Raw genomic sequence first — 14,359 nt, 5'->3', positions numbered from 1 at the left:
ATATATATTGAATGGAGTTGTAGACTTAGTTTACAATCAAGTTTGGTGTCAAATTTTGTCCAAAAGTTTAGTTATGTTAGGCCTACAAAAACTAAGCTTTTTAAGGATAAAAAAAAAAATCATAAATTTAAAAATTTATATATAATAATAATTATTTTTTCAGGTCAGGGTGGTCACAGGACCACCCTAGACTCTATGTAGAGCCACCAGTGAAATCACCCTTAAGAATGAAAGAAGAAATGCTGATATCTTGAGCCAAAGGCAAAGCTCTCATTGCCGCCAAAGCTTCAACATCATCAATTGATCAAGGGAGAACAATCCTTTCAAACATAGAACCTATGACCAACCCCAGTTCACGAATGACGAAGATTGTGGTGAAGAACTTGTTAATATAATAATATTATTATAATAAAACTTTATTTACCATAAAGGGGCATGAAAGTATATTCATCTAGATTACATTTTTCTTACTCTCATTTTTCTTTCTAACCAAACAAAAGAACTGTTCATCCTCCAAACCAAAGACCCATAAATGGAAAATAAAATATTTTCCATCCTCCTAGTTTTCTTTTTTTCAATATTTTCCACGCACACTTTTTTACACTCTCAATATTTTTTCATCATTAGGATCCATTTTGTTGGAAGGATGAAAAAGTAGGAGGATAAAAAATGAGGAGAGAATGGATAGAAGAGATTTAAGTTTTCTCTTATAGTGTTTGGTTTGAAGGATGAAAAAATGGAGGGATAAAAACGTATTAGTTTGATTGATAAGAAAGATGAGAGGATAAAAAATAGAATTAGAAGAAATTTACAATTATGTCCCTATTAAATAAAACAAAAAGTAATACACTATATTTTTATTAAAAATTGTGTATGAATGAATTTTTTTCAAAATACTTTTCAATGAAATCAAAGGTTTTGACTTGTATTTTTCACATGAATTTTCTTTTTTAATAAAGAAAATAACATGTATTTGCCATTTGGAAAGTCATGCAACAAATTACTTGATGTAAAATGCATTACTTTGAATTTACCACTTATATCAAGAATGAATTCAGTTAACTTTATTAATACTTATTCAATAATTTTAAAATTATACAAATCCTAACATTGCTGTCTAAAACAAAATAACACAAAGATAAGTAAAACAAATACACAAGTTTTATTTATATACAATATCAACATCCCAAAATATAAAACAAAATTACAAATGGCTTAATGGATAGCTCATTTGACAATCTTGAAAATTATTTTTAAAAATATAAGAAATTTACAATCTTGAAAATTAATTTTATAATCTATTATCAATAGTGGTTGGCACTCTATTTCAATTTGAGATATACATTAAAGTTTGATTGTTTACTTATTTATATATTGCCTTTTATGAATATCATATCATTGTTAAACAACACAAACTCTAGGAAATATTATAATTTATTTTGAAAAACTGTTTGTTTGGGCATAAATTGTTAAAAAATAGGTCTAAGCATTCATAATTTATGCTAATTTGATACTTTGACTTCACTATTTTCACACTTGTGAATGTTTCTCACACATGTCTATAATTTTAAATCTATATTTTCAACTCTACTATAACTAGATTATCTTGGCATGTACTTTACTATTTGATATCTAAAAATCTTTACTCATTACAGAATGCTTGACCGTCATTTTCAATTAATTTGTATGCAGTTATGTAAATGTCTTAATTGTTTCCTTAAATCTCATAACAAACAATTAAACCAATATTGCCTTAATTTGATTTTATTTTTTACCCAAAAAAAAGTTTTAAAAATGGTTTAGGTTCGAGTCAGGTCGGGGTTGGGTCCAGTTGACCTGCAAAAAACATGAGTCGGGTCACAGGTCAACCCCTTTTTGTTTCGGGGAAAAAAAATCGTGTTCAGATCGAGTATTTTTCAGGTCGGGTTGGGTGGGTCAGAAAATTTTGACATGTTTTGCCATGTCTAATTTTATGGTTAGCTAGAAATTATTTTCAGGTTAACTTGTAAATTAGTCGCTCCAAACATCTGCAAATGTAAAAAATATTTTACTAAACAAAACTTTTGCCGAAACAAAATGGAACCTTAGTGAAGAAATCAAGGGTGAATAGCCTTGGAGGATTTTTGATGCTTCTAAAGGGTAATAAGGAGTCATACTTGTGTTTTTGTTTTCTCTTTTCTAAATAAAAAGAAGGAAAAACAAAAACCAAAAAGAAAAAAGAAAAAGAAAAAGAAAATGTGAAAAAAAAAAAAAAAAAAAAAAGAGAAAAAGTACTTGTGTATTCGTTAACGAACCACCAAATGTTCTTTGCGTGTTAAAGATCTGTACCCCACCCTTCCAATTTTAGAGTATGCATTGAGTATATCAAATTTGTTCGAAAAATATTTGGGCAAAAATTTCTTTCTTTATTGATAAATTCAAAAACTACAATGAGTAAAAAGATTATCCATGTTAAAGCAGTAGCTATCGTAGTTAAAATAATTATTCCCAATTGTTTTCCTCAGCTGAAAGACCAACCTTGAATTATGTTTTCTGTAACTATGTAGACATCTTTAAAAATTCTTCGAAGTACTAATGTCTTTAGCCGAATCTTTGCAAGCAAGATTGTCAACTCTTCATCAGTAACGATGGCAATGTTTGAATCCTTTCAGTTGCAGTATAAAATGTAACCAAGCTTAACTTAAACTGCATCAACCCCAAAGGCCCTGATAAGTGCTTGGTTGATTTTTCAATTTTGGTCTACTGTTCCAATTTGGTTTGAAGATTTCTCCAAATCGTGGGTCCGTTTATGAAAACTTTTAAGGTAAAATTGAAAATCTCTCTTTAGTTTCTTTAATTTCCATTATAGTTGACTTTGATTTCACTTGATGTTGATGGAATTTCAGTTAGAAATTTAGGCTGTTGAAGGGAAATGAAAGCATGCTAATTTTTCAGTTTGTAATAAATTTCAGTTTGTAAAAGATGATTTGGTAAAAGTTAATGGTAATAAGTATATTGTAGAAGTTCCTTTGGACACCATTAACTTTTCCCTGACATATATCGTAATTCTGGCAAGGAAAAAGAATGGATAAGATAGTAATTTATGGCTGGTTTATTATTTGATTTGGTCTGAATTGGTAAATTCCTATAGGAGCAACCCTTAACTTTGAGTAATTAGAATTTTTATCTTGATTTTGGCCTAAAAAGACTTAGTATAATGATTGTTTTAGATTAATTTGTAATAAAATCATCTTATTCTTTAAAAAAATTGTATATCTAAATATATTTTTTGAAAAAACCCTATGATTTCATTTTTGTTTGCTGTTCGATTTAATATTTGAGTTCCTTGTGAATTTGCTATTGGTTCATATATATATATATATATATATTAGAGAGGAAAAATTCTCAGCCTATCACAAGCTGACACATCATATTATCAAGTTTACAAAATACAGCTAATTACAAAGCACCACATACTGCTGCTAGGTTTTGCTATCACTACTCAGAAGCCAATAGAAATTTGCTAAGTGTTATGCAAAGACTAATCACGCATCAGCTCATGTAAGCGATGACATAACCAACCTCGCATGTGTAAACGATGACATAATCAGTCCAGCACATGTAAGTGATAACATAAGCAGACTGATCAGGCTGTGACATATGTCACCGATCAGACTCTGCCACGTGTCGCTCACCCACCCCTAAACTCCTATAAATAGAAGTCTTTCTAATTCAGGGGGACCAAGACAGCAAGACATCTTGGGAGAAGAGATCTTGAGTTTAGAAGTCCAGAAGCTCTACTGGAACCAAGCCCTGAAGCCTTCAAGAACTTTAAGAATTTCAACTTCGAATACAAAGAACATTCGAAAAGAAATCATCAAAATCATCTTCCTAGATCTTAAGGGTCACTGGAATTAAGCTCAAAAGCCTCCAAAAACTCCAAATTGGTGAAGCTCAACGGATTTAAGCCTCCAAAGCCCTAAAGAACTTCCACCACAAACCTTCAAATACAAAGAACATTCGAAGCAGAATCATCCAAACTACCTGCCTAGATCTCAAAGTTCACTAGAATTAAGCTCGAAAGCCTCCAGAAACCTCAACAAACCACAACTCAGCGAAGCTCTAAGGATTAAAGCCTCTAAAGCACCGAAGAACTTCCACCACAAACCCTCAAAAGGGAAGAACACACGAAGAACACAAAGAACATGAACACACAAAGAACGTGAAGAGCAAAGAATTTCTAACAAGCTCATAGCCAGAAATTCATTGTAATTCCGTTTCAAAGATATTCGATCCATTCCTCAGCCAAATTGAAGTATATTTGGTGTTCAAATCAAAAACACATTACCACAACTCCAATCAACAAATCTTTCAAGGAGATCGAATCAAAGGATCACTCTTTTGTAATCATAGAGAATTGTACCACACAATCATCAATACAAATTCGCATTTGTGAAACTATTTTACTTGTTTGACTTATTTTGAACTGAGAAATTTAGTCGTCCACAAATTCTGGCACGCCCAGTGGGACATCTCTGCCTTTCATCTCACTCTCCTTCAAAGAAAGAAATTTTCATCATCTTGCTACCAACTTCAATGGCCATTAGTAAGGACATTCAAGCTTCAGCAAAAGCTACTTCAACTAAACTTGGTACGGCTACCACCAACAACTACATTGGTGTAATCAATTATAGCCAACCTAAAGCAAACAATGAACTTCAATATCAATCAAGAAGCTAAGGTCCAGACAATCATCTCCTTAGACCCTCTTACAAGAAACAAGGTCATCAACAAGGATACCTCCACCTTAAAACACCTTAAGTATGGGGGAAAATCCCCTTCTTCCTTCATAAGAAGTTGGTCGCACGATTTCTCTCCCACCGAAGGGAACCCAAAAAATGAGATTTCATCGGGCTCACTTCAATTCACTTCCTTCTCCATCATCTTGGGAAGTTGAGTTAGTCATGATGACTAACACCTCTACCATGGAAGAAAAGATGGCTGAAATGGAGCAAAGTGTTGTCTATTAGATTTTTATATAGTTCAAAAATATTCTCATTAATGAAGGATAATTTTTTTTTTTTTTTTTTTAGATTTAGGGTCATAAATATCAAATAACAAATTTCATTTTCAATTCAAAAAGAGAACCCCTAAAATTTATGATTTTTTTCCTTCACGTTCATTTTTTATTCCCTAAAATTTAGCATTTTTTTAATTATATTTTCATTCAAATAAAAGTAAAACACCCCTAGTTTAAAAAATATATAATATAAAACTAGGAGAATTCCTAAAATTTAGCATTTTTTCCCCTCACATTCATCTTATTTATTTTCTACCCACTACTTTCAAACACACGTTCAAAAAAGAAATTGTAGTTACTGTTTATTTCTTCATTGATGTTTTACCAGTGGTAGTCGGCAAGTACACCCAGACCAGACAAAAGTGGTTAAGGGCTAAAATAGTAAAATCTTGTCACAACAGGCACTATATAAGGAGACCCTTGCCATGCCCAGAAGGGAGAAGGACAGCAAGAATCATCTCTAAGGAATCACAAAATAGAAAACAAGTGTAAAAGAAAATAAAGAAAAGATAAGAGGAAAACTAAAAACAAAGAAAGAAGAAAGGAAAAAACAGAGAGTTAGACCGACAGGCATGCACCAGTAGGTTGATTTCTCTCTCTCCCTCTCAAAATCCTACTCTTTGCCAAAAGCAAGAAAAAGGGGTTTTCCTCTAGGCACCAACCATTCAGATCCACTTCCCTCAAAGTAATTAACTTCCACGGTAGGATTTTCCCTGGGAGGTTGATTACGTTGAGAAGAAGCATTCTTCCCTCTCTGGTCTTGGTCCTGCAGACTGGATTTGCTCTGATTTCATTCTTCTCTTGATTGACCCATGTGCTGACCACTTATTAACTTACTTTCTTTATTAAAAGTAATTATCATTATTGTGATTATCTCTTTTAATTAAGGATTAATTGTTTACTTTAATTGAGAAGCTGAAGTATTTTTTATTTTTATTTTTGTTTTATTATCATGTCTACCTGCCATAACTCATCTAAAATAGCTCTACCTACCGTAAGCATGTTCCTGGCAGACAAGGCATAATTTGCGCACAAGCCAGACCAAGTTAAGTTGCAGTTTGACTATCTCAACTCCCTTACTCAGAACATTTGGACCTAGTACCACAGGAGGTAGCCCAGCCTAATATAACAAAAAAGCCCCCTACAACATCAATGGAGTTTTTGGGGATGACTATCTTAGATGGAAAGTATACTCTACAGCCACATATTGCTACATCTCTTAAAGAGTTTCCAGACAAGTTTTCTATTGCTAAACAGATACAACAGTTTCTTAGAATTGTTAATTATATGTCTGATTTTATACCAAATATTTCCAAGTACAGAAATTGTCTAGCTCAACTCTTGAAGAAGAACCCCCCAGAGTGGGATTTAATCCACATGGAAGCAGTCCAGCAATTGAAAAAATTGGCAGAAAGGCTTCCTCTATTCCAAATTCCAGGACCAAGCAAACTAGTGCTACAAATAGATGCTAGTGATGAATAGTGGGCAGCAGCTCTTTTTGAAGAAACTAATGGAAAGAGGAATATTTATGGATATAAAAGTGGTGCATTCAAGACCTCAGAGCTCCATTACCATTCCACATTTAAAGAAATACTAGCAGTAAAGAATGGAATTGAAAAGTTTCAATTTCATCTCCTCGGGCATAATTTTCTAGTCGAAATGGACATGTCTTCCTGTCCAAAAATGCTTCAGTTCAAAAGAAAGATGCTCCCTCATCCTCAGCTGCTCAGATGGTCAAATTGGTTTTCACAATGGTCTTTCCAAGTCAAGCATATCAAAGGAAAAGATAATTTGATTACTGACTATCTTTCTAGAAAATCCTCAACTATTAATGCCACAGTCATTTCTTCACCTCTGTGTGTATACCCTATCACAGATCCATCCTCATCTTCACATTCATATTTCATAACTGATATGATAGAAAGCCTTCCCTTAGATATAAGAGACCACATAAAAACCTTAACCCTTGAAGCCAGATCCAAAAGAATCATCAGAATCCTCCATGATTACCTTAAACAACATTACAACCATTTTCTTGCCATCTATCCTGACCCTAACCAGCCATGAAAAACACCTTATGCCTTCTAGATATCCAATTGGACTGTTTTCCATTACCTTTACATGTGGTATCTGCTTAATGAGTACTACTTGTGCATCCATTTTGAACCAGGATTTTACAAGCTACTTTTCCCAAATAATAATAGATATTTTGAAAAATTCTAGTTTCAAATCCTCAAAAATGATGCTCATAATGGAGATTGGAAACGATATATCATTGAAGTTCATCTAAGATTTGGACACAGAATTATTGCAGGATCCATAATTGTCAAGTTTAATTCAAAAAATGATGTTCATGCAGAAGGAATTTTCCACCTGCCAAAAGTCCATTGGCTCACTAATCCAAATAATTCTTTTCATGTGCATGTGGAACCCTCTTGGTCATGTTGCCAGAAAGCACTCAGATGGACAGAAACTCTCAACACAAGAATTCAAAACCTAAATGACTCAAGTCCAAGTACTCCAGAAGTCTATCACCAGCAATGGCCACATGTTGATTCTTGGGAACTACCAAATCCTTTGCTAGCTGGCCATCATTTCATAAACAATGATCCTTATTATGATAATCATGACCTAGATCTGGATATTGATGATGATTGGTTCCAAGGAAGAGATAGATGGGACTAATTATGTTCAACACTTGGTAGCATTCACTCCTCCGTATGGTAGCAACTTTTATCATTGCCACCAGCTTTTATCAAGTTCAGCTTTTATCATTTCCAACAACTCCTACCAGAAGACATTATGGTGCTATAAAGGAGATTTTTCAAGCCCATGCATTCTACTGTGTTGTCAGCATAATAATTGTTTGTAAAATATGCTGAATTGTAAAATATTTTTCTTTTTTGTTCTCTTTTTTAAAATAAATAGGAACAGTGATGGCTCCAGAATTTTTGTTTAGAGTTGTTAATAAGAAACATAAATTATACAAAATCTATTAAAAAAAACACTATAAGTTCATTTGACATATTTTTTTTTCTAATACAATAACATATTAACTATGGTTGTAAGTGAACTTTAATTATTATTACTTAGAATACTTTAATTTATTATTATTATTTTTTTTTTTACTCTTTACCAATTTTTTACGAATTTGCTAGACATTTTGATAAATTATTTTATATTTTCTTTACAACTCTTCATTTAAGGTATTGACCCACCCACGTAGCAATAAGCACTCCCACACTCTTCGGTCAAAGACTCAAAAAAGCAAAAGACAAAACTCAACACTACAAAAACTTTATAGTACAGATGCATAAAAGGAGACGGTCAACTAGTCAAAGACTCAGAACTCAAAGATAAAGTATCAAAACACTATAACTTCCCACACACAACACCGTGATTCCCTGAAAGAAGTCTATCAAAACACTATAAACACACACTCTCACAGTGAATGAAAGAGAGATGAAAATACCAAATCAAGCAGTGGCGACGGCAGATCAGGGACAGTCCAGGCATTGGCGATGCCGCGGTAGATCTGAGTAAGATGGCAGCAGATTGTTTGTGGGTGAAGTGGCTACCTTTTTTCTTTGGGTTTGAAGAATGAAGAGGGATGGTGATTTTTTTAAATTTGATTTATGGGCTTTCCTTTTCTGAGATTAAAGACCAAAAATTTTCAGTTGGACATTTGAAAAAAAGGAAAAATAGAAAAGAGAAAAGAAAATTTGAAAAAAGAAAAAGAAAAAGAGAAAAGAGAAAAGAAAAAGAAAAAGAAAAAGTACTTGTGTATTCGTTAACCAACCACCAAATGTTCTTTGCGTGTTAAAGATCTGTACCCCACCCTTCCAATTTTAAAGTATGCCATGAATATATCACATTTGTTAGAAAAATATTTGGGCAAAAATTTCTTTCTTTATTGATAAATTCAAAAACTACAATGAGTAAAAAGATTATCCATGTTAAAGCAGTAGCTATCGTGGTTAAAATAATTATTCCCAATTGTTTTCCTTAGCTGAAAGACCAACCTTGAATTATGTTTCCAGTAACTATGTAGACATCTTTAAAAATTCTTCGAAGTACTAATGTCTTTAGCCGAATCTTTGCAAGCAAGATTGTCGCCTCTTCATCAGTAACGATGGCAATGTTTGAATCCTTTCAGTTGCAGTATAAAATATAACCAAGCTTAACTTAAACCGCATCAACCCCATAGGCCCTGATAAGTGCTTGTTTGATTTTTCAATTTTACTACACTTCCTTTTCTCTGTTAATCTCTCTTCAATCCTTTCCTCCTCACTTCAATCCTTTTCGGTCTACTGTTTCAATTTGGTTTGAAGATTTCTCCAAATCTTGGGTCCGTTTATGAAAACTTTTAAGGTAAAATTGAAAATCTCTCTTTAGTTTCTTTAATTTCCATTAGTTGACTTTGATTTCACTTGATGTTGATGGAATTTCAGTTAGAAATTTAGGCTGTTGAAGGGAAATGAGAGCGTGCTAATTTTTCAGTTTGTAATAAATTTCAGTTTGTAAAAGATGATTTTGGTAAAAATTAGTGGTAATAAATATATTGTAAAAGTTCCTTTGGACACCCATTAACTTTTCCCTTAAATATATTGTAATTCTGGCAAGGAAAATGAATGGATAAGATACTAATTCTCTGCTGGCTTATTATTTGATTTGGTCTGAATTGGTAAATTCCTATAGGAGCAACCCTTAACTTTGAGTAATTAGAATTTTTATCTTGATTTTGGCCTAAAAAGACTTATTATAATGATTAATGTTTTAGATTAATTTGTAATAAAATCATCTTATTCTTTAAAAAACCTGTATATCTAAATATAGTTTTTGAAAAAAACCCTACGATTATATTTTTGTTTCTGTTCGATTCAATATTTTCTCTCCTTTTATTTATTTATTTTATGTTGTGTTGTTCGTACTAAGTTTAATATTTTTTACATTCTGGGTATTTTTGGTACTTGGTATCGTATGTTCTACATGTCAGTTTGCCACTTTTGCTTTTAGGGGTGTAATTGGTTGGCATAATGATAGTCTATCTATTATTATATCTATATAAAGGGATTCATCTCTTTAAACTGAATTTTTATATAGTTCAAAAATATCCTCATTAATATTGAAAGGTAACATTTTTTAGAAATAGGGTCATAAATTAATGTCAAATAACAAATTTCATTTTCAATTAAAAAAGAGAACTCCTAAACTTCCTAGCATTTTTTTTTTTTTTAAATTCTTTCTCATACAAATAAAAGTAAAACACTCCCAATTTAAAAAATAAAAAATAAAAAACTAAGACAATACCTAAAATTTAGCATATTTTCCTCTCATGTTCATCTTATTTTTCCTACCCAACACTTTCAAACACACGTTCCACAAAGAAATTACAGTTATCGTTTATCTCTAAAGTTTATCATTTTTATTTGTTTGAAAAATAAAAAATATATATTTCCAAATTATAATAAATGCAAAATATTAACCTTTTACCCAAAAATTAAGGAAGAGCAGGAGAGATATTTTTATTTATTGAGAAATACTACGTTCATAATATTTTTCCAATAAATCTTAAATGACAGGTTGTTATTAGCTGTTACTAGTAGGTAAAAGGTTAATTTTAATTATGAGTTCAAATTAGAATCAATAACTTACCACCAATGACTTATTGTGAAAGTATTGTAAAAATGTTATTGATGTATAATTTTTCTTTTTTTATATGATGAGGTTAGAATGGCATTGACTGGTTTGTTAGATTTGATTTAATGCATATTGGTGATTTGATGTTTCTAGGATAGAGTAACAAAGGAATGAAATGGATTAAATAGGAGAAATAGAACAGAATTGGAATGAAACTATCTAGATTAGTTTTTTTAGAAACATCTAGATTAGTTTAGAATGTTTTAAAAGAAAATAATAGAACATAAGTAATTTTGTTTGGAAATTTCATGAGTAGGAATAGAGAATCATTTTATAACAAATATTTTTCTTTTCATCTGAATAAAACACCTCCAGTTAAAAAAAAAAAAAAAACAAAACAAAACAAAAAAAAAAAAATAAAAAAAAAACAAAAAAAAAAAAACAAAACAAAAAAAAAAAAAATACAAACAAACAAACAAACTAACTAACTAACTAACAAACTAAGTGAACTCCTAAAATTTAGTCTTCTTTCTCCCATTTCATCTTATTTTTTCCTACCCAGCATTTTCTTTATGTCACTATACCACTTTCAAACACATGTTCAAAAAAGAAATTATAATTACCGCTTATATCTAAATTTTATCTTTTTTATTTGTTTGAAAAAAATATATATATCACGTCCTTTTTTTTTTTTAAGAAAAAAAAAATGTCAAATACCACCTACCTCCCCTAAAAACATTAACCCACTCAATACACAATCATTCACCTCAAGTCTCCCACTTTTCTCACTCCCTCTTTTTTTTTTAGAGCCATTTTGTGAATCAATACTACTAAAAAGGTATGCATTCTCTTTTGAAATTGACAAAGTGTTCATCTCATACTCTTTTTGAATTTGTTTTTTGTTCATGCAGATTATTTGCTAGAGCCATTTTGTGATAGACTTGCACAATCAATACTCTTAGCAAGGAAAGTATGTAAACAGTAAACCTTAAATTTTCGTAGTCATTAAATTGATTCTTACGGTTCATTAAATTGTTCATCTCATCCTCTTTATAGACAATTACGCACCTTTTTTTTTTTTGGTTGTAATTCATACATCAATTGTATAACAGGCAGTGGCGACTCCAGGAATTTTGTCTAGGGTGTTCCTATTTCACTTTGAAAAAATTTCAAGTCATTTCGGTCTATTTCGGGTGTTTCGGGACGTTTCGGTAAATACCAGCCGAAATTCAAGATTTGGCCGGCATAAAGTTTGTGCTTAAAAAAAAAAAAAAAGTTCTTAAAACCAAAACAAATTTGCATTTTGTAAACCGAAAAACCTCAAAAAAAAAATGAAATGAACAAAGATACATGTACAATAAACTATAAGTTCATTTGAAATATTAATAAAATTATTAATTATTGTTGTTTAGTTGTTTCCTTAATTTGTTTGTTTTTTTTTAACTATAATTTGTTATATTGTTGTTTCATTAATTATAAAATTATTAATTGTTGTTTAGCCTAACATAATTTAATTTGTTTGTCTTTTATAATGTATTAGTTAATTATACTGCTTAAATTATTGTTGTTATTTGTTTAGAGCAACAATGAACTATATTACTTTAATTTGCTTGTCATTAATTATGCTACTTTAATTATTAATTATTATTTACGTGGCTCTATGTGCCCATCTACCCCCACTTCCACTCAAAGACAAGCACAAGCCTCATGCCTGATGCAGTGATGCCCCAAATCACAATAGCCAGCTAAAATTTCACAATCACAAATTGCAATCCATGTTATCTACACCAACCCACACTGACCAATTCCCACGGATATAAGATAAAGCATTCAAAAAGTAAAAAATAAATTTTGAATTTGTTTTTTGTTCATGCAGATTATTTGCTAGAGCCATTTTGTGATAGACTTGCACAATCAATACTCTTAGCAAGGAAAGTATGTAAACAGTAAACCTTAAATTTTCGTAGTCATTAAATTGATTCTTACGGTTCATTAAATTGTTCATCTCATCCTCTTTATAGACAATTACGCACTTTTTTTTTTTGGTTGCAATTCATACATCAATTGTATAACAGGGAGCACAAAGCGAGTCAAAGGAACTACCATTGTGTGGAGCGAAAAATATATATATATACATAGATATAGTAGCCACTATACAGATGGATTCCTCCAGTTCCTCCTGTTCTTTTGAAGTTCACGCATCCAGTAATGTTAATCAGGCTACGCAAACAGATATAACTTACATGGATCGCATTTTCTATGAAGCTGCAGTAGAAGGCATGATCGAGACCTTCAAAGATAACAAGGAGCCTCTTCAGCACATACTAACCCCAAATAAAAACACAGTCCTCCATGTTCACCTCATAACAACAGAAAGTGAATTATCAAAATTATCCTGCAAAGAATTTGTGAAAGAATGTATGGGCCTTGTTTATTTTGCAGAAGAATCAAAATCATTGTCAACCAATTTTGTGGGAGAAATTCTTGACATGTGTCCGCCACTATTATGGCAATCTAATGCCAAATATGAAACTCCATTGCACATTGCAGCAAGATATGGTCATACTACCATAGTGAAAGTCCTAATTGAACGAGGAAAATCTCCGCATCAAGAGCCTGAAAGTGGGAGTAATGCGGCCAGGGAAATGCTTAGAATGACTAATGTAGTAAAAGACACAGCATTGCACGAGGCGGTACGTTATAATCACCATGAGGTGGTGAAATTGTTACTTGCTGAGGACCCAGATTTTTCATATTCTGCTAATGATGCTGGTGAGACTCCACTTTACATGGCCGCTGAGAGAAAGTTTCCAAATTTGGTGTCCGAAATTTTATGCACTTGTTCTTCACCAGCTTATGGTGGCCCACTTGGTAGGACAGTTTTGCATGCCGCAGTAATCTGGGACGATGAAGGTACTATCTATTTATTTTTTGGCCCAAAATCAATATTGTCCCTTAACTTTTACTTCAATTCTCAAATTAGTATTTTAAGGTTAATTATTTTGTTCATTTAGTTCCTCATTTTGTAAGTCAATCAGGCTCGTCAGTCCAAATCTGATTTTTTTAGAAGGAATACCTAGAATTTTCATTAAAAAAAGTTAGCCATTAGTCGGCTATAAGTACATTATAAAGATGTGGTGGCACATCTATCCACACTAAATAACCACTAACATGTTTGCTATGTCTAACTAGGTTATAAGCTATAACATTACTTGATCTACAAGTATGTGAAAAATAAATATAATTAAAGGCAACTATGGTAGGCTTGATAACAGTAATCAAATGATCAAAGGTAGCAAAAGACTCATGTATTGGGTTAAGATAGCTTGACCCCAATTAATTAATTCAATTACCTAAGTTGATTAATTAGGTTAAATTACATGCAAATCGTGGAGGCACCAACAAATCACTAAATAAACTAAATGTAGCAGAAATTAAATTGATACGGTGATTTGTTAACAAATGGAGAAAACCCCTCGCAACGCAAAAACCCCCATAGGGTGATTTTAAAGTCACCACTCTCAAGAATCCACTATTCAACAATCAAGCAGTTACAAGTGTAAGGAATCTTACCACTACCCTGGCCTATCCTGAAATACCAACCTACTTGATCTTTTACTCCAATACTTAATTGGACTTGATCTTGAAGTAGTCTTCTTT

At 31.9% G+C, this 14,359-nt stretch overlaps 1 protein-coding gene across 1 annotated transcript; it reads left to right on the top strand.

Moving 5' to 3' along the window:
• Positions 1–12,858: 12,858 nt before the first annotated feature.
• Positions 12,859–13,905, top strand: LOC111999291 (uncharacterized). The gene is made up of 2 exons (XM_065765463.1): positions 12,859–13,612; positions 13,892–13,905. The coding sequence occupies exons 1-2, from the start codon at positions 12,859–12,861 to the stop codon at positions 13,903–13,905; spliced, it is 768 nt and encodes a 255-aa protein (XP_065621535.1).
• Positions 13,906–14,359: the final 454 nt, after the last annotated feature.

Source organism: Quercus suber, unplaced genomic scaffold (genome assembly GCF_002906115.3).
Source record: "Quercus suber isolate HL8 unplaced genomic scaffold, Cork oak 2.0 scaffold_631, whole genome shotgun sequence".
Classification (NCBI taxonomy): Eukaryota; Viridiplantae; Streptophyta; class Magnoliopsida; order Fagales; family Fagaceae; genus Quercus; species Quercus suber.
Note: the sequence above shows the minus strand (reverse complement) of the source record. Positions and strands in the feature narration are given on the sequence as shown.